General features: G+C 54.4%; 2 protein-coding genes across 7 annotated transcripts in view; both read right to left on the bottom strand.

Moving 5' to 3' along the window:
- CAPN5 (calpain 5) overlaps positions 1 to 20,621 on the bottom strand; it is a 57,353-nt gene that overhangs the window by 15,471 nt on the left and 21,261 nt on the right. For 5 of the 6 annotated variants that reach the window (XM_027562809.1, XM_027562811.1, XM_027562810.1 and 2 more), the window contains one exon: positions 17,288 to 17,419. The exons of the other annotated variant lie outside the window; for it this stretch is intronic. In XM_027562809.1, the coding sequence (XP_027418610.1) occupies positions 17,288 to 17,419 (132 nt within the window). The remainder of the gene's footprint in view (positions 1 to 17,287; positions 17,420 to 20,621) is intronic. 6 annotated transcript variants of the gene reach the window in all.
- Positions 7,780 to 10,250, bottom strand: OMP (olfactory marker protein). Its single transcript, XM_027562817.1, has one exon. It carries the CDS (start codon positions 10,155 to 10,157, stop codon positions 9,666 to 9,668), a length of 492 nt encoding a protein of 163 aa, XP_027418618.1. The 5' UTR covers positions 10,158 to 10,250; the 3' UTR covers positions 7,780 to 9,665.

A 20,621-nucleotide genomic window follows, 5' to 3' on the forward strand; every position in this document is an offset into this window, starting at 1 on the left:
ACTGTCACTGGAATGTCACCTTAGTCTGGCAGAGACACGTCAGTCTTGGTCACTGCTATCCACCCAGCACCTGGCCCAGAGAGGGTCCTTAATAAATGTGGTGAAGGGAAAGTCGCTCAGTCGTGTCGACTCTTTGCGACCCCATGGACTATACAGTCCATGGGATTCTCCAGGCCAGAATACTGGAGTGGGTAGCCTTTCCCTTCTCCAGGGGATCTTCCCAACCCAGGGATCCAACCCAGGTCTCCCACATTGCAGGTGGATTCTTTAGCAGCTAAGCCACAAGGAAGCCCAATAAACATGGTAACTGAATGTGTAAGTCCAAAGGCATTCACTGGGACTCTTAATAAGGTTGACTATGTAGCATCTTGCTGCTGCTGCTGCTAAGTCGCTACAGTCGTGTCCGACTCTGTGCGACCCCATGGACTGCAGCGTACCAGGCTTCTCCGTCCATGGGATTCTCCAGGCAAAAACACTGGAGTGGGTTGCCATTTCCTTCTCCAATGCATGAAAGCGGAAAGTGAAAGTGAAGTCGCTCAGTCATGTCCTACTCTTAGCGACCCCATGAGACTGCATCCCATGGAGGACCCCATGGCTCCTCCATCAGTGGGATTTTCCAGGCAACAGTACTGGAGTGGGGTGCCATTGCCTTCTCCCATGTAGCATCTTAGAACTCCATAAATAATCCATGGAGTTTACCAAGTCTCTGACCACCATGGAGTACCTCAGTTTAATTCACACAACCACCCCATGAACAGATTACTATTATAACCATCCTTACTTTATAGACGAGAAAATTAAGGCTCAGAGAAGGCAAGCAACGTGTCCGGGGTCACATAACTAGAAAATATACACATTCTTTGGAGGCAGGCAGACCTGGGTTTGAAGCCAGGATTCAACTCAGGTCTGTCTGTTTCCAAATACTGAGTTCTGTATCAGTATGCACCACTCTGCACCCAGAGGCATGCTGGCACCAAGGACCCAGGTGATTCAGACATGGTCCCTGCCCTTGGCAGGCTCCCAGTCTGGAAGGAAAGGCAGGCATGCAGGCAAGTGCTGAGGCTGACACGGAGTACATGGTGGGCCACGGAGAAAAGACGGAGGTGGGCCCGACCCTGGAGGGCTAGCAGCAGCTTCTGAGCAGCTGTCCTGAGAGCTGACCCTCCTGAGCAGATGCAGATAAACAGAGGCAACCTGGGGCAGCAGGAAGTGGAAGGCAGGGAAAACCCTCACCCTGCTGAGTCAAGGGCATCTGCTGGCCCTTCTGGACACAGGACCCAGAAGAGCCAAACCCCATCAAGACAATAAGAAGTTCCTTCTAGAAGAAAATCACTCCCAGGTATGGGAGCGGGCACGCAGGCATCTGGGCTGAGAAGCCCGAGATGTATCAGGAGGCTGTAAACCCCAAGACACAGACCAGCCTGAACACAGAGATGGAGGCCAAAATCTATTCCCAACACCCACCCTCATTAAGGATGCTTTTGTTTACACGCCTCTTACCATCAACAGGGATGTTGGCAAAGAGAAACACTCCCTAGTGGGACACTAGAGACCAAGAAAATGAAAATGCTAAGCACAGTGAGAGGTGCCCCAGCCACCAATGGAGCCCTGCTAAGGGCCACAGTGCCCAGAACACTCGGGCTGTCTTCTGAGGGGGTGGGGCAGGAAGTTGCAGGCAGAGGCCACCCACAGGCACAGGCAGGATTCACACTCAGGGGCTTCGGAGCTTGACACAGCGTCTAGAACCCAGCAGGGACTCGAGATGAGCTGGTCCCTTTGCAGTCACTTCTGCGTCCCTTCTCAATGAAAACTCCCAGGCTGGCCTCTGTCCTGATCCCTGACACGCTTCCCAACACTTGATTTCAGGACAGAAAAGTGTATCATACATAGGGTCCATGCAGGAGCCATAAGCTGGGAACACTGGCCTAGCCACTGCACCCTCCTCCACTCCTCCCCACTCTGAAAGCTCTGGACTGCATGGGATGGGGTTGGAGGAGGTAGGAAGAGGAGCCCTCACAGGAGCTGAGAGGTACCACTGGGGCCACAAGAGGATCATTAGGCAAACCCAGGGCTTGACTCTGAACTCTCTGTGACTCAAGAGGCAGCTAATGAGGCTCCAGGGCCTGTGATGCAGAGTCAGGGATCCCGGTGGGCTTCAATTTCCTTTCCACATCACAGCCCTTGACCCCCAGGCCAGCCTTCTCACCCCTCAGCCCCTCCCTCTGCCAGCCAGGGTACCAAGTGAGAGGAAGGTGAGCTGCCACGGGCATACAAACCAAACACCCTCTAGACCAGGGGTCCCTAGCTCCCTGACCATGGACCAGTGCCATGGCCTATTATGAACCGGGCCACACATCAGGAGTGGCAGGCCAGCGAGAGACGTGTCCGTCTGTATTGACAAGCCACTCATGAAGGCCTCCCTGATGGCTCAGAGGTAAAGAATCCACCCGCAGTGCAGGAGATGCGGGTTCGATCCCTGAGTGGAGAAGATCCCTGGAGGATGAAATGGCAACCTACTCCAGTATTCTTGCTTGGAAGAAAATTTCCATGGACAGAGCAGGCTGGTGGGCTGCAGTCCATGGGGTCGCAAAGTCAGACACGACTCAGTGATTAAGCACGGGAGCATCCACCGCTTACATTACCACTTGAGCTCCGTCTCCTGTCAGATCAGGGGCAGCATTAGATTCTCACAGGAGCGAGAACCCTGCTATAATGAACCTGAATCGCCCTGTAACCATCTCCCCTCCACCCCATCCATGGAACAATTGTCTTCCATGAAACAGATCCCTGGTGCCAAAAAGATTGGGGACCGCTGCTCTAGATCACATCTGGTCATGCAAAAAATCAAGGAGATAATCAAAATACTCAGGACCAATCTAAAGAAGCTCCTACTAGCCAGAGACGGGCCAAGCTGAGCAGCCATAAGGACAATGACTGTGATGAGTGAAAACACATCCAATATGTTCAAATTCATGAGATCGTGATGATACCAACACAAACAAATAATTAGTCACTAGTGGAGGGTGGCAAGGAATTAATTGATTTTTTTGAAACTGGAAAGTGAAGGGAGAAAAAAATCCTGACTTTTCTATACAAACAGTGTTATAAAGTAACCACTATATGCAACAGTGTTATAAAGTAACCACTATAAGCAACAGTGTTATAAAGATGAAGGGAGGCCTTTATCTGGTAATGAATCCCAGCTGAGAAAAGAGGAAGAAATTAAGAATATCACCCTCCTACTCTCTTGGAACCACTGGCAAATGACGGATTTAGGCAATCATGGCTTCTAACCTCCACTTAGGAATGTGGATGGTTTCCATGTCACAGAAGAGAAAGACAACCAGAGATGATGTCCCTCCTGAGAGAACTTCACTCATGAAGCAGTTGTGCCAAAAACATTGTGCCTGAACCTTATCATGCCCCCAGAGGTAAGTCCCACCTCACAGGAAATGCAGAGCACAAACATCAGTCAACACCCTGAAAACAGAGCCTGCAAAATCTAGATGGTTGGAAACCCCACAGGATAAGCGAGATTTCTTCAGCAAATAAATTGCAAGGGAAAAAACATGAAAAGATGAAGGAGAACCACCAGACTGAAGTAATGGACCTTTGTTTGGATTTGATTCAAACTGTAAAACATCCATGCAACCATTTATGACACAAATTGGAAATCAGAATATTTGCAGGATATTTGATGGTGGTAAGGAATTACTGTAAAATTATTTCAGCTATGTTACAGTATTATGATTATGGGGTTTTGCTTTGTTTCGAACAAGTCCTTATCTTTTAGAGATGCATCCAGAAATATTTACAGAGGAAATGATATGCTGCCTCAGAAAGAGAGGGTTGTGGTGGCTCAGACGGTAAAGAATCCGCCTGCAATGCGGGAGACCAGGGTTCAATCTCTGGGTCGGGAAGATTTCATGGAGCAGGGAATGGCAACTCACTCCAGTATTCTTGCCTGGAGAATTCCATGGACAGAGGAGCCTGATGGACTACAGTCCATGGGGTCACAAAGAGTCAGACACAACTGAGCTACTAACACTCTAGGGGAGAGAGGGCTGCAGAGGAAACAAAGATCAACCATGAGTTAGCAATTGCTGAGATGGAGCGATGGACACAAGGGCTCACTAGGCTGTCTCCCCGCTCTAGAGTGTCTACAGCTGAAAAGCTCCATCGCCATGGACACCAGCTCCCTGGCCCAGCATTCAAAGCCCTGCAGGCAGCTCTCAGCTTCACCCCTGAACACTGCCTCCCTCAGGCCCCACAGGAATCTACACCCTGTAGATTCAGGACACCTCAGCTTGGAACAGGTGGCTCCCTCTACTGGCCACACCCCAGACCCTGTCCCTCAGGGGCCAGCTGAGCAGCAGCTGGCAGGGGCCTCCCCCCACCTTCCCCTGGGCACCCGCAGGCAGCCCCTCCTCCAAGCTCCTTCCCACATGGCTAGGCCTAACTCCATAGCTGGCTGTCTTCCCAGGAGGAAAATCTGCAAGTGCTGGCCACAGAGAGGCCTTGGCCAGCTGGGGAGTTTGTACTCACTAGTGGTATGAAGGAAAAATGAAAATGGAGTTGGTTTTCCTAAGAACGCGCTCTAAAATGGGGCTGGGAGGCCACTGAGCAAGTGTGACTTCTGCATGCATCTGCCCACATGGAATCTGAACTTTGACCACTTCTTGTTTTAACGCAGCCATCCAGAACGTCTGCCCAGTGTTCCAGAAACTCAAGATATTTATTGGATCTTTTACCCTAAAACAACTCGTGACAGTCTAGCCCTTGAGAACAAATAGTTCCTTTAACAATCTTACGGCTTTTGCCTTTACAAGCCCCTGCCTTTCTCTTCCCTGGAACACTCTTTCAGTTCTGTCTAACTCTGTATCTCCCAAGGAGTCCTCATCTACCTACCCTCCTTCCAAGACTGTGAGCACTAAGATGCATCAACTGTGGAGGGCTGTGCACACATGAGGGGTCATCCCTGCTGATATGTGGGGTACATGATGTGTGCAACCTTGGGGTGACCTGGTCAACCTCCCTCCCAAGAGGAGAAAGGAAAACCTTGGCAACAGCCCACTGGGCGGATGGGAAAAACAAGGCCTGACAGGGCTGAGCTACCTCCTTGGGCTGATGAGGCAGTGAGGCAAGAGCTCAGTGGGATTGCAAACAACCTCACACATAGGTGGCCCTAGTGGTAAATAATCCTCCTGCCAATCCAAGAGACATAAGAGACATGGGTTCGACCCCTGGGTCGGAAAGATCCCCTGGAAGAGGGCACGGCAACCCACTCCAGGATTTTTGTCTGGAGAATCCCATGGATGGAGAAGCCTAACAGGGCTACAATCCATAGGATCGCAGAGAGTCAGAAACTACTGAAGCAACTCAGCATGCACACCCATTCAGCCACCCACTGCAGAATCACCCAGAAACTTCAAAGCTTCACTAATGGGTGTGCCCCAGTGCCCCTTGGTGCCCTGGCACCTGGACTCCTCCCCCTTTCCTTACTGGGGCTTTTCCTGAGGGACTCCCACCCAGACCCAAGTGGCAGGGTTCAAATCCTGCTGGACTCTGGGCCAGTGAGTGAATGCCCATGTGTGTGTACACAGAAGCACGCATGTATATGTGAAAGTCAGTGTGTGCATTGGTGTGTTTCTGTGCAAGTGTGTGTGCATGCGTGTGCGTGTCTGCTTGTGTGGCAGAGAGGGAACATCTCACAGATTTCTGCCTGAGACCCCAGCCACGGTAGAGCTGCGGGTCGCGGGACTGCAGTGGGGTTTCCTGCATTCATTACCCAACTTGTGTGAGGTGAGCCACAGGTTTCTTCGACTCTTCGAAACCAAAGAGTCCCTGGTTCTTCTGAGCATCTGAAGTTTCTCAGTTCTCAGCTTCTGATTTCAAGAGTCTCAAACTCCTGAGTTTCAGACGCCATGACAAGAAGAGACCAGGAAGATGGGTAACCCCCATCCCTACCCCATGGGTCAGCACCCAGACAGCAGGGCACTGACACACCAGCAGGGGGCGCTGGGGATCCCTGTTCACAAGAGTGGCCCAGCCAGATACTCAGAGACAGCCCGGGGCAGCCCCCTCCCGCAGGGCTCCCAGGCTAGACTGTGAGGGCTGGAGGTCCCCTCCACTGGGCCCTTCTGAGCCCCGTGACGTGAAGAGACTCCACTCCACCAAGACCACTCTCTCCAACCAGAGCAGGCCGGGACCCTGCCCGTGCCACCACCTCACTGTGCTGCCGCCAGAAGCACTGGCTGCTGCGCTGCCTCAGGCAATGCACGTCACCTCTCTGCAGCGTGCGCTCTTCCTCAGTAAATACGTTCCTCTCACTCTCTCAGAATCACTGTGAAAAGTGAGACCCCTTGTCTACAGTGACTGAGAAAGTATTTACAATGAGCAGACCCAGAGAGGAAGCCCATGTGCCACTGAGGAAGCTCAGCACTTTGCTAACTCATTTCTTCTTCACGACGACCCTACACGGAAGGTGCCATTATAAGCTCCCACGGAACAGCAGATGAGAAAACAGACTCAAAAAGGTCTCCTGGGGTCGCAGAGGTGGTGGCTGGTGGCAGGGCCAGGCAGAGCCCCTCACACCACCTTACCCTGGCTCAGCGGGAGGCACGAGCTCAGGAAAGGCCAGGTCTGCTGCTGGGGCTTTCTCACAGGTTCCATGGAAAGCGCGTCCTCACTTCACATTCCCTGCCCTCCTCCCAGCCCAGTCTCGGGAGCAAAACCAGGCCTTTACTGCTGCTCTTGGAGAGCGGGAGGGTTGGTTTCTTCTCTCGGTCCCCGCCCCCCCACACACATCCCTCCCAGAAGCATCTTCAGGAGTGGACGGAGGCTGTGGCTGGACGTTGGGCTTGGGGAAGAGAATCAGGGCAGCAGCGGCTGCTCTGGGCAGGGCTCTGGGGTGGAGGAAGACAGGGCTGCGACATCTGACTGGGGGTTGTTCTGAAGCAAAACCTGAAGAGTGGCCTCTGAAGTGAGGCCTGACCTTGTCTCTGGGGAGAAACCAGCCTCGCCCGGGGCCTGAGCCCTCCGGTGAGATGGGGCATCGCCCCTGCCCATTCCAGGGGGCCAGTATCATGGAGTCAAAGGTCCACAGATCCAGAGCTTGGTTCGCATATACACCCTCCCCGCTCCTGCACGTCCGCTGTGACTCTGGGCAGGCAGCTTCTTCCCCGGGCTTCTGGTGTCATTGTCCAAACACTTAGAGTGAGGCTCGGGCTCAGTTGGGGCACTAAGGCGACACAGTGACATGGGCCTTATCCGGTCAGCAGGGCAGGAATACAAGAGCTTCACGGAAGCAGGCTGTTCCCTTTAGAAAGTCTGAGGCTGGGGGAGAGGCAAGGCCTGAGGACAGGCAGCAAATTAGTGACCGAGGCCAGATGAAACCTGGGCACAGGCCTGACCCTACCTACCCCTAAGCCACTCTCCTGTCCCGTCTGCCCCCTGCCCAGCCACCCTTCAAGGGAGGGAGACTCAAGACGGAGCCTGACTTGGTGAGTTCCCCCCATCCCCTCTCAGTGCCCGCTGCCTCCCTGAGGCCTCACATGGAGGCTGGTCTGGGAACCACTGGAGAAAAAACTGTCAGGGGTGCTGGTTCCTAGCTGGGTGTCAGGGCACCTGGTTTCAAACTCCATCCTGACATGTGATCTTGGACCAGTCACCTGCCTGCTCGGGGACTCATCCCTGAAAGCGGCGGCGGGAGGAGAGGGCAGGAGTGTGGAGAGGGCCCAGGGAGGGGGTGGCTCCTGACAAGAGAACGCACACCACGAGGCGGGGCACACAGGCTTTATTGGGGAAGCGTAGTGGCCACGGCAGAGGCACTCATGCCTGAATGGTGCAGATGTGGTAGGGGGTGGGGGTACAAGCAGGGTGCACCAAGAGGGTCCCCAGAGCTGCAGGGAGAGGTCAAGCAAAGACAGAACGGCTGGGCCATCTGCCGGGGTCTGGCCTCCAGGCTCTCTAGGAGTCAGCAGAAAGTAAGCAGGAATCTTAGCATGTCCCGGAACAGACCCCTGAGCTTTGAGTTAGGATGGACCGTTGCTCACATCACAGTCAAACCTCTCAATGAAGAATCCTACTCCAGCTGCTTCCATTTGCCTGCCTCTGAAGAGGGGGGCCTGCCCTCCCAGCAGCGCCGATCACTGGGGTTGGCTCTCACCCTCCATCTCTCGCTGCCTGTTCCCAGGGCTCTCCAACCCCTCGACAGCTCTGCTTCTCGAGCAAACTGTCACAGGCACATCCCTAACAACAACAAAAAAAAGGCGGGGTGGGCCGGCCTGGAGGGCCGGGAAGCGTCTGAAGCGCCCTCGGCTGATGCCAGAACTCTGGGCCTGTGTAGTGTGAAGGGGAGTGAGGCTTGCGGGCTGGAACTGAATCTGCTGGCAACTGTGCCTCAGTTTCCCTCTCTGGTGAGTGGGTTGCCCCCAGCAACCTCTGAGGCCAGTGTTTCACCATCACACCACACTGCCACCCCCAGCCCATTTCTGACCATCAGCTGTCACAACTGCTCTCCCAGGCCATGTCCATCCCCACCCTTTGACTCCACCAAAGACGCCGCACCGAGACGACACACTCACCATCTCCCAACAGTCACCCAGGAAGAGCCTGACGTCCCAGCAGGCCCCAGAGATGCTACTGCCTCCAGCTCTAGGACTCTGGACCCCCTCTCTCCAGCTTCCCACTCTCCCCCAGGCAGAGGGATATCTGCTTACTATACTGCTCCCCACTTCACTGCATGAACCTCCGTCTCCCAGCTCAGAAGCACCCCGTCCCCAGTGTCACCCTGATCAAGCTCCTGCTAAAGGCCACCAGGCAACCAGCTGGGTGATTATATGATAGGTCATCTAAAGTCAGACTTGTTCACAGGGCAGGTACAGAATACATCCAAATGAACATAGCATGATCCCTCTTGATGTACATGTGTACGTATGGACAGACAGACTTCCCCCTTCACTCCTCCCCTCCTGAAGTCATTCTCAGAAGAACGAGAGTTGGCCTGCACAGCCTCCAGCATGCCAGTCACTCCCCATGCCCAAATCAGCCCCCACAGCACCCTGGCCGGATGTGTTAAGAGTAAGGTGTTGTGGGACCACACAAGGTACCCAGAGAAGCGCCTTCCTGGGTTCTCGGGCTGGGTGTTCACCTCCGGACACGGGCTCCAGGGAAAGGCTTTGTGGCCATGAGGGCAGCAAATGCCTGTTTGCCAGACTCTCCAAGGAGGCTGCTCTGTCGTCTCTGCCTCCCTGTCTCTGGAGGAAGCCGGATGCCTGGTTCTTTAGATATGTCTCTCTCTGCCTGTTGCTGTCTGTATCCTGGTCTCTCTCTCAGTCTCTCCCAGCGACGGAGCAGAGAGAAGGCAATTTCCCATGGCCTCTCATCTTCCCACACTGGCCCCGACCAGGCCACCATGGTCTAGGGCAGAAGCAGCAGCAGCCAGTTCAGCTTCTAGACTACGAAGAGTTTGCATCTTCCTCCCCTGAGTGGGGAGCGTCAGCACCAGGGAAAGGAGAGGAGGAAGGACACAGGCTGAGCTCCGGCCAAGCCAAGTACAGGCCAGCAGCCAGAAGATAATGTCCCCAAACACACACCTGGGGTGGGGAGCGGGGCAGGGGACAGGCAAGTGGGCAAGGGGAGGGGGTGGCAACCAGCAGCTGCCATCAGAGCTGGTTAAAGACCACGGAAGCCTTGAGGTTGGCGGGCTCGAGGCCCTCGCTGAAGGTGATGAGGAAGTACATGACCTTGCGGATCTTGGCCAGGTCGGACAGGCGCTCCCCGAACTCCAGGGCGTCGGCCTCATTCCAGTCCATGGCCTCCGAGTCCTCCTTCCGCCAGAAGATAGCCGCGGGGTCGAGCAGCTGCCGCGTCATGAGGTTGGTGAGGTCGGGCGTCCAGTTCTGGGAGGTGCCCGTGATGGTGACCTTGCCCGGCTGGTCGAGCACAACGTCCCAGCGCTCAAACTGCAGCCTGTGCTGCTGGATGAAGTCAATGCGATACACGGACTCGGACGGCCGCAGCAGCTTCTCGCCATCCTGGCGCTTCTGCCCGCGCTGCGTCAGGCTCTCCATGCGCAGCCGCATCTGCTTGGTCAGGTCCCGGTCCAAGACTAAGGGCATGCTGAGCTGAGAAGGCTTCGGCTCGTCCTCTGCCATGGCCCACTTGCTGCTAGCTGCTGCTGCCGCCTCCACCGTCTGCGAGCCGAGTGGACTTGGGGCTCACCGCAGAGGCAAGAGGCCACCAAAGAGGGGCCCCGCCTCCCCCACTGACCCTCCCCTTGCCCCGCCCCCTTTGCCACTGGCTCTTCCCTGCCCCACCCAGTCTTCAAAACGGGGTGCCTAGGAGGGAGGGATCCCCAATGCCATCTCCTCTGCTCGTCGCAGAAGTGGTAACGGAGGCACTGCAGGCTGGCAGGCAGGACAGCGGCAGGCTCCTCGGGGACCAACTGCTGATGTCAATTGCTGTGGCAACCGCCCTGGCTACCGCGGATGGGCAGGGAGCTGACTTGTTGTGAAGAGGGAGCATTGCTTACAGGCAGTAAGAGAGCCAGAGGTGGGGGGCAAGTGCTCACGGTGGGGAGAGGCTGAAGAACCCCTGTCAGGAGTTGAGGGGTGGGGAACCAGTACCAGAGGGGCCCACCAATTTGAGATTTGAGAACCCATTCCAGTATCCTTGCCTGGAGAATTCCATGGACGGTGGAGCCTGATGGGCTACAGTCCGTGGGATCACAAAGAGTAGACACGATTGAGCAACGAACACTTTCACACTTTTCGCTTCACTAAGCCAAATCTCGGAGCCCTCCTTGACACAGCCTCACCTTTACCCCTCCACACCCAATTGCCAAGGCCTGTCGATTACCCTGAAAGCTCTCCTCCCCAGCCCAGGTGCCACCTCTCACCTAGATCCATGATCTCAAACTTTAGGGAGCATCACGGTCACCTGCAGAACTTAAAACACAGTTTGCTGGGCCCCACCCTAGAGTTTCAGATTTAATCTGTCTCTCGTGAGGCCTGAGAATCTGCATTTTGTCCCAGGTGATGCTGATGCTGCTAGTCCAGGAACTGTGTTCTGAGAATCACTGACCCAGTCTACAGCCATACCACCCTGAATGCACCCAATCTCATCTGATCTCGGAAGCTAAGCAGAGTCGGGCCTGGTTAGTACTTGGATGGGAGAATCACTGACCCAGATGATTCCTGCCTGCTGGCCCTGCCTCAGCCCTGTGCTGCATGGCAGCCACATGCCCAGGAATCTCCTCTACTAAAATCCCACCACTTACTACACCTGTATCGAGCCTCAGTTTCCCCCAGAAGACTTAAGGTTGTGAGAAAGAAAGAAAGAATCTGAGAAATGTTTATATACTCAGTACTTGAGGGAGAACCAGGAGCTCCACTATTATATGTGGGCAAAGGGAAGAAATGGAGTATATGAGTGTAGTTGGGGGTGGGGTGACGGAAGAGGGAAGCTGCCATGACATGTCACAAACACACAGAGCGGACAGAAGCACAGGCCAAAGTATAATAACTGAAAACAATCAAGGGTCTAGTGGACCACGTGTGTTCAGTCGCTTTAGTTGTGTCTGACTCACTGAGACCCCAGAGACTGTAGCCCACCAGTCTCCTCTGTCCATGGGATTCTCCAAGCAAGAACACTGGACTGGGTTGCCGTGCCCTCTTCCAGGGGACCTTCCCGACCCAGGGATCGAGCCTAGGTCTCCTGAACCACAGGCAGATTCTTCACCACTGAGCCACCAGGGAGGCCCCTAGTGGGCCACAAGCATTTGGTTGTTTAGTCACTCAGTCGTGTCCAACTCTTTTCGACACCTCATGGACTGCAGCATGCCAGGCCTGCTTGTCCCTCACCATCTCCTGGAGCTTGCGCAAACTCATGTCCATTGAGTCAGTGACGCCATCCAACCATCTCATCCTGTCATCCCCTTCTCCTCCCGCCTTCAATCTTTCCCAGCATCAGGGTCTTTTCTAAAGAATCAGTTCTTCGCATCAGGTGGCCAAAGTATTGGACCTTCAGCCTCAGCATCAGTCCCTCCAATGAATATTCAGGATTGATTTCCTTTAGGATTGACTGGGTTCATCTCTTTAAGTCCAAGGGACTCTCAACAGTGTTCTTCAACACAACAGTTCAAAAGCATCAATTCTTCGGCACTCAGCCTTTTTTATGGTCCAACTCTCACATGACTACTGGAGAAACCATAGCTTTGACTAGACGGATCTTTGTTGGCAAAGTAATATCTCTGCTTTTTAATATGCTGTCTAGGTTGGTCATAGCTTTTTTCCCAAGGAGCAAGCGTCTTTTAATTTTATGGCTGCAGTCATGAAATCTGCAGTCACCATTTGCAGTGATTTTGGAGCCCAAGAAAATAAAATCTCTCACTGTTTCCATTGTTTCCCCATCTGCTTGCCATGAAGTGATGAGACTAGATGCCATGATCTTCGTTTTTTGAACACTGTGTTTTTAAACCAGCTTTTTCACTCCTCTTTCACTTTCATCAAGAGGCTCTTTAGTTCTTCTTCGCTTTCTGCCATAAGGGTAGTGTCATCTACATATCTGAGATTGTTGATATTTCTCTCAGCAATCTTGATTCCAGCTTGTGCTTCATCCAGCCTGGCATTTCTCATGATGTACTCTGCATATAAGTTAAATAAGCAGGGTGACAATATACAGCTTTGTCATATTCCTTTCCCAATTTTGAACCAGTCCATTGTTCCATGTCCGGTTCTAACTGTTGCTTCTTGACCTGCATACAGATTTCTCAGGAGTCAGGTAAGGTGGTCTGGTATTCCCATCTCTTGAAGAAGTTTCCACAGTTTGTTGTGATCCACACAGTCAAAAGCTTTAGCATAGTCTTGAAGCATAAATAGATGTTTTTCTGGAATTCTCTTGCTTTTTCTGTGATCCAGTGGATGTTAGTAATTTGATCTCTGATTCCTCTCCCTTTTCTAAATCCAGCTTGAACATCTGGAAGTTCTCGGTCCACATATTGTTGAAGCCTAGCTTGGCGAATTTTGAGCATTACTTTGCTAGCATGTGAAATGAATGTAACTCTGCAGTAATTTGAACATTCTTTGGCATTGCCCTTCTTTGGGACTGGAGTGAAAATTGACTTCTTCCAGTCCTGTGGTCACTGCTGAAGTTTCCAAATTTGCTGGCAAATTGGTACCTGTCCCTGGTACCCACAATGGTATAGGCAGAGTTGGTGCTCAGTTTCCACGTGGTGAATGAACTGCCATATGCTAAAGGGCAGGGGTTGCTCAGATAGCAGTGCAGGTGTGGGAGGGGAAACATTTTTAAATGGAACCAAAAGACTGCTCGGGCTTCCCAGGTGGCACTAGTGGTAAAGAACCTGCCTGCCAACGCAGGAGCTGCAAGAAACGCAGGTTCCATCTCTGGGTCAGGAAGATCCCCTGCAAGAGGGTATGGCAACCCACTCCAGTATGCTGCCTGGAGAATCCCATGGACAGATGAGCCTGTTGGGGTGTTGCTAGAGCGGACGTGACTGAAGTGACTTAGCACAGCACAAAAGACTTCGGCCCTGCCACCAGGTGCCTCCCCCAGGCCCTGGCCCAGGATGCCTAGCTCCCACCACTCACTCTCAGACACCCAGGCACTCCACTGAGTTTCTCCTCCCGCTCTACTCCGGCCAGGTGAGCAGCTGACTCCTTCTGGGCCCAGGCACCCTACGGCTCACCACAGGGATCCAACCTGCCCCCGCACCCAAGCCAGGCTCCTGGGGAGGTGAACTCACCTGGCGTGGGCCAGGCCAGGCTAATGGCAAATGCCTCACCCCACTCTCACATCCTGACTTCTGGTCCACAAAACCTGGTCATCTGAAGTCCATTGCCCTGCCCTCAGGGAACACAGTCATGTTGTGGAGGCAATAATGCCCCCACTAAGGATCCCACGGGGTGGGGGATGCTGCTGTCAAGAAGTGTCCAGCAGAACAGAGAAACAGGTGGGAACCCAGAGGAGGGGCACTGGACAGGGTGGGCATTTAATGCATACCAGTTGCCACTAAATGCCATGGACTTACCCCCACTCCCACCCCATGAGTTCCTTTAACCCCGCCATCACCCTGGGGACTGGAAAGATCAGGTTTACACAGAGGTCATGCACAGGAATGTGACCTGCCCCAGGTCACACAACTATCAAGAAACCCAACCAAAATCAAACCCAGGTTTGGCTGGTTCAAATCCTGTGCCTGTTGGCCCCAGGCTCTGTCCAGTACTCGAGGTAAAGGGGTGGCTTCCTGGAAGAGGGGGCATGTGTGTCAAGGGCGTGATGTGCCTGCGTCTGAGGCTCAGCACCCCCAGAGTGTGAGGCAGGAGGGGGAGCAAGAGTGCACCCCACCCCAATTCATGAAGAAAACAGGGCGGGTCAGGGGAGGCCCTGCAGGGCAACAGGCCCAGCAAGTGAGGGGTGACAACAAACAGGGCCCAGTCAGCAGGGACAGGACGGGAGGCAAGAAACAGTAATGAGCTCCCCAGGGCCTCGTGCCTCCTGCCAGGGCCCAGGGGCTCTCACCACAGCAGCACCAGAAGGCAGAGTGCAATTAGTCCAGTGCAGCCCGCCCTACCCCAGCCTCCCGGGGACCCACGCTCCTGGAGATTCCACCCCCGAAGCCTCCAGACCAGTCAGGTGAGTGCCCTGAAACACCCTGCAGGAAGAACCTGCAGCCCAGAGATAAACACAGGCCTGCCCGCGGTCACACAGTATCAATGACAGGCCTCTTGTCTGAGGGTCCAGGGCCCCCTTTTCCACTTACTAGGTGGGGAGCTTCACCAGGGGCCAGACCCAGAGCAGGCCCATAGCGAGCTGGGGCTTCTCTCTACAAATACCAGACGGCCCATTCCCCGGGAAGGACACAGAGGGCCAGGCTCTGGCCCCACTGAAAGCCCCCAGGAAGCCTGAGACAGCAAGGCCTGCTGTGGGGCTGCTTGCCAGTCATGAGGTCCAACAGTTTGGGGAAGGGCTGGGTTCTCAAAACTTTTTGAGCCCTCTCCGTGCCAGGGTCCTGCTGGGCTCAGAGAGAAGATATAAGTGAGACCAGTTCTGCCCCTGGGGAGCTCACCTCAAGAGGGGAGATCAAAGATAAACAGGCAATTACAGGACAGGGGGAAGGTGTGGGGCCAGCCCCACAGGTTCCCAAGCACCACCGCCAGCCCTAGACTGAGCCCTACCTGGCTTGGAAGCTGTGCACCTTGCTCTGGGTTCAGACCAGGGGGCTGGAGCCTGGAAGGGGAGGGGGAGGACAACTCTCCCCCCGGAGAACAGCACCGGCCCCCACCCTCTCTGGGCCATGAGGCTCTCCAAGGCCCTCCCAGCTCGGATGGCCCTTGACCGCCCACGTCAACGGGTTCTCAGCAGCGGCCTCTGCCGAGAGCCCAAGGCAAAAAGCTCCCCATATCCCACAGGACCACTGGGGCCAGGTCCCAGGCATGCCCACTCAGGATGGCTGTGAGAGGTCACACCCCTGTTCAGAAGACATGACAACAGGTCACCTATGACAGTCCCAGCCTGGGGTGCCCTCTAGAGGCTGAGGGATGATTTGCGACAAGAACAAACACCTGCTCCTTGCACCCTGCTTGCACCCATGATGGGAATCTGAATTATCACAGCACTGGCTCCCGCAGGCACCACTCCCCCAGCAGCGCACTGTGCAAGGCCCTTTAAGGGCAGTGCCTCGCTCTACCCTCACAGCTGCCGAGAGGGAGCTGCTCTGATACCCTGGCTTTTTGGATGAGTAACCTGAGGCTAATTATAAAAAAGACGCTTACTCCTTGCAAGAAAAGTTATGACCAACCTAGACAGCATACTGAAAAGCAGAGACATTACTTTGCCAACAAAGGTCCGTCTAGTCAAGGCTGTGGTTTTTCCAGTGGTCATGTATGGATGTGAGAGTTGGACTATAAAGAAAGCTGAGCACCAAAGAACTGATGCTTTTGAACTGTGGTGTTGGAGAAGACTCTTGAGAGTCCCTTGGACTGGAAGGAGATCCAACCAGTCCATCTGAAAGGAAATCTGTCCTGAATATTCCTCGGAAGGACTGATGCTGAAGCTGAAACTCCAGTACTTTGGCCACCTCATGCGAAGAGTTGACTCATTTGAAAAGACTCTGATGCTGGGAGTGATTGGGGGCAGGAGGAGAAGGGGATGACAGAGGATGAGATGGCTGGATGGCATCATTGACTCGATGGACGTGAGTCTGAGTGAACTCCAGGAGTTGGTGATGGACAGGGAGGCCTGGCGTGCTGCGATTCATGGGGTTACAAAGAGTCGGACACAACTGAGCGACTGAACTGAACTGAATTGAAGAAATGACGAGGCTGGGACTCCCACCTGAGCCCAGAAGACTCAGGTGTCCAGTGCTCTTAAGCCCTGCTCTACAGAAAAAGCAGGAAGGATAGGAATGAGAGGGCCAATGACTTGTATTTGCTGGCGTGGGAACCCAGGAGGCAGTCCCTGTCAATGACTGTTCAGCAATCACAACTCCAGCTTCCCAGCCTCCCCACCTCCCTGGGAGGGAACTCTGTTGGATTTGAGCTGCATCGCCAAATGTATCCACAAGAGGGCGAAGTGTCAGGACCTCGAGCCCATTCTTTGCACCAGAAAACTGGATCATCCTCGTCCAGAACACTGGCTGCTGGGAACCATGTATCACAACACGGGATTGTCTGCATCACTCCCACTGAACAAGTGAGAAGAGTGAGGCCCCGAGAAGGACAAGAACTGGCCAAGGTACACAGCGTATCCTGACAGGGGTCTCCTGAGCCCCAGGTATGATTCAGGCAGCTCCCACATTTCATAGGTGCCTATTGTGCCAAGTGGCTCCAGGGACACCGTGGGCCCCCCAAGAGTCACAAGGGAATGTGTCAGAATTGGGAGCTATAAGGGATGGTATGAGGAGGGAGGAGGGAGGAGGGTTCAGGATGGGGAACACATGTATACCTGTGGCGGATTCATTTTGATACTTGGCAAAACTAATACAATTTGTAAAGTTTAAAAATAAAATAAAATTTAAAAAAAAAAGAAAGTAAAAAAAAAAAAAAAGAATTGGGAGCTATAGATTCCCAGCATCCACCCCTGAGTGGCGGGGGAGGGGAAGGCAATTCTGAGGTTCAGCCAATATTGGGGAGCCCTGGTACAACCCACCCCCGCCCAGGCTGTCATCAAGTCTCACCTACTCATTCAGGCCCCACCTCCCCCAGCTGGTGGTGAGGGCGCCAGGCTGATTAAGCCTCCCCAGCACCCCACCCTCCCCAGGCCTCACCTTTTGCCACAGTGACTCGCGGGAAGCAAGGGATGAGCAGGCCGCCACAAACCAGCAGTTGCCCACCTGGCCCTGGTGCAGGTCGTGGGAGCTGATGCCGTCCACAAAGAGGCGGGGGTCCTCGCAGATGTCCTGCGGGGAAGCCGAGAGGAGACCTCACTGTCTGCGTGGGAGATCCACTGCCTGCCCTGGACAGCTGGGGCCCTGTGTCAAGTCTCTCCAAACCCAGCTTCCCCTAGGGCCGCTCTGAAAGCCCCTCTCCCTTCCCCTGGCTCTGTTCCTCTGCCAGAGTCTGGATGATGAGCAAATGCTGTGGAAGGACTTCGGGGGGCTGGACCAGGGCCACCACCTCCCTCCTGCCCCCTGTGGTCTTCCCTGGCCAGCAAGGACTCAGTGTCCATCATCCGCCGGCACCAGCGGCCCCGTGGGCCCATCCCTGCCAGCTTTCAGGGGCCCACGATCACCAGGAGGGGCAAGATACAGGGCAGAAAGACACCAAAATGACACATGATGAGTGCAAAGGGCGGGGAGAAGCGGGGAGACAGACGACCACGCCAGAACCCATGTGGGTGCATCCTCGGACTGCCTCATCTGACCTTCACCCCATCCAAGCAGTGTGGCCTTGGTTTTGTTTTCATTTTATTTCTTTTTTAATGCTTTTTTTTTAATTGTGGTAAAAGTCACACCATATAAAACATAGCATTTTAACAATATTTAACTGTATGGCTCAGTGGCATTAAGTACATTCACACTGCTGGGCAACTTTCACTATCATCCATCTCCGGATTTTTCACTTTCCTAAACTGAAGCTCTAGCCTCATTAAACATTTAACTCCCCATCCCCCCTCTCCATCCCACCACCTGGCCCCTGGGGCATCTACCAATGTACTTTCTGACTCTATGAATTTAACTCTTTAGATATCTCATATAAATGTGGCATCGCTATTCCATTTTATTAATAAGGAATGGAGGTTCAGAGAAAGGCAGTGACTCTCAAGGGCACACAGCAAGCCGACACCAGGCAGAACTGAGCAGATACCCCCAGAGCTCCCAGAGTGCCTCCCCAGACCCCTCCTCCTCACCCATCTGCTTCTTCACTCTACAGCTCACTCTCCAAGCCGGGGAAGGGAGGTGAGACAATAGGGGGCTGGGAGGTAAACACTGAGGCATGCCTTCCTTCCTGCTGGCACCGTGATCTATCCTCACCATGCATGGTCCTGAGAGGTGGGCACTGTGCTCATTTTACAGATGAGGAAACTGAGGCCCAGAGAGGTTGAACAACATGTTACAGCCACACAGCACAACCCTGCTTCCACTTCAGCGGCTGCTCTTAAACCAGTTCAGTGTCCACAGAGCTATTGAGGTCCTAGCGCAAGCAGCCAGCAGAGGGTAGCAGAGTCAGGAAGACAGACTTCAAATTCCTGCTGTGCAACTTTGGGCCAATGACTCAACCTCTCCATTGAGCCTCCGTTTCCTGCCCTGTGCAAAGGAGGCAGACTATTATACTTGCAGGGCTTTGTAAGGACTCCACAGGTCACAGAGGCAGGGGGAAAGTGAAAGTGAAAATGTTAGTCACTCAGTCATGTCCAACTCTTTGTGACCCCATGGACTGTAGCCCACCATGCTCCTCTGTCCATGAAATTCTCCAGGCAAGAATACTGGAGTGGGTTGAGGCAGGGGAACACGGGGCAAAGAGCTATCAGCTCAACTAAGGTGTTCAGGACTCCTGTTGCCACCTCTGCCTGGGAAAATCAAGAGTTTGGCAGGGCCGGACTGAGGGCATGAGCACTCCAGATGGGATTTCAGGGTGACCAGGGCCAAGCTGCAAGGCAGCTCCCCCAGAGTACGGACCGTGGACTGTGGGATGCAACAGATCTGAGTAACACTGCTCCAGGTCATGGAAATCCATTGAGGCTGGAAACACAGAGAGCTCTCCAGAAGCCCTCCTTATCTTATCTCCCAGGCCCGGCCCGCATGCTGAGCCTAGCCAGAGGAAGCCATGACTCAGCATCTGCCTCCCTGGGGTCAGCAGGACAAGTGTGGAGGGAGGCTTCATACCTGGAGGACCCAGTCATATCCCCACCATGGGAGAGACAGCTGCTGCCTGGCATCCCAGGAAGTGATCTCCAAGGCACCCCTCCCCCTTCTGGGCCCTGCCCAGAGACTGGACCACCCACTCCACAGACGAGGATGCCAAGGTCAGGCAGGGGGCGGTGACGTGCAGGGTCACGGGCCAAGTGGACAGATGAGACAGAGCCTAGCCCTTGGGACGGAGCTCTCCTCCTCACTAAGCCCCACCTCCGAGACAGCCTGTGGGCAGGTCCAGCCGTCCCTGCCTGGCCCTCCTGCCCCAGAACAGGGCTCTGGCCCCTGGGAGAGACTGAGCATGGGGGGTCAGGAGTCCTGGCTCCAGTCTCAGCCCTGCCCTGTGAGGGAGCACAGACCAGGGGCAAATCCTCCAGTCCGGGAGGGAGCAGAGAGGAGGAGATGGTCTAAGGTGTGTTCCCATTACCAGGAGAGGAGTGGGTCTGCCAGCTTAAGACAGAGAAACCACTAGAGGTTGGAGGCACCCGGGGCCACCCTGGGACACCCTGAATGGAACAATCAGAAACAGCCTGCAATGACCAGGCACCAGCTGTGTGCCTAGCTGTGCAAAACGATCCTGAGAGATAGGTATGGTTAACATTTCCAATTTACAGATGATGAAACCAAGGCACAGAGAGATTAAATCATTTGTGAAAGGCCATGGAGGAACAGGTGAACTGGGACTCCAGTCCAGACAGTTAGCTCCGGAGCCTCCATCTGGACCAGGGCTTGTGAGTGACAAGGCCACTGTCCCTTCCCCATCCCCCTGCACCTGTCCTCAGCCCAGCGTGGGGGACTTGCCATATGGCAATAAGCCCAAGGGGTCAGGGGCAGCACAGACCCTCACCCGTGTCACTATAGGGCCTGACTTCTCAAGACCCACATCTGTCCTCCGACCTGTCCTGGGCCATCAGCTAGGGACAGAGCACAGAGCCAGTCAGAAAAGCCCCAGCCCACAGGCAGAGCCCTGGAGGAGAAATCTGAGGGTAACCCTCCACACGAGCCCAGCGGTGACAGCAGGAACACGGGGAGAGATCAGAGGAGACTGCCTGGAGGTGGTGATGCCGGCAGAGCAAGCATGGAGCGGACTGAGGGCAGGGAGGCTCCAGAGGGGAAAGGAATGGAAACTCGTAATTCCCCCCAAGATGGGATCTGGCCACAGCCTGGAGACAGATGCTGCTTCTGACAACATCAGCCACCTGTGCTCCCTCCCATCGCTGCCCACACTGAGGTTCACCTTGGGAGTCTC

Source organism: Bos indicus x Bos taurus, chromosome 15, assembly GCF_003369695.1.
Source record: "Bos indicus x Bos taurus breed Angus x Brahman F1 hybrid chromosome 15, Bos_hybrid_MaternalHap_v2.0, whole genome shotgun sequence".
Taxonomy (NCBI): Eukaryota; Metazoa; Chordata; class Mammalia; order Artiodactyla; family Bovidae; genus Bos; species Bos indicus x Bos taurus.

What these genes read in the sequence shown, in the direction of transcription:
- OMP (XM_027562817.1), bottom strand. Translation starts at nt 10,157, where the DNA reads ATGGCAGAGGACGAGCCGAAGCCTTCTCAGCTCAGCATGCCCTTAGTC.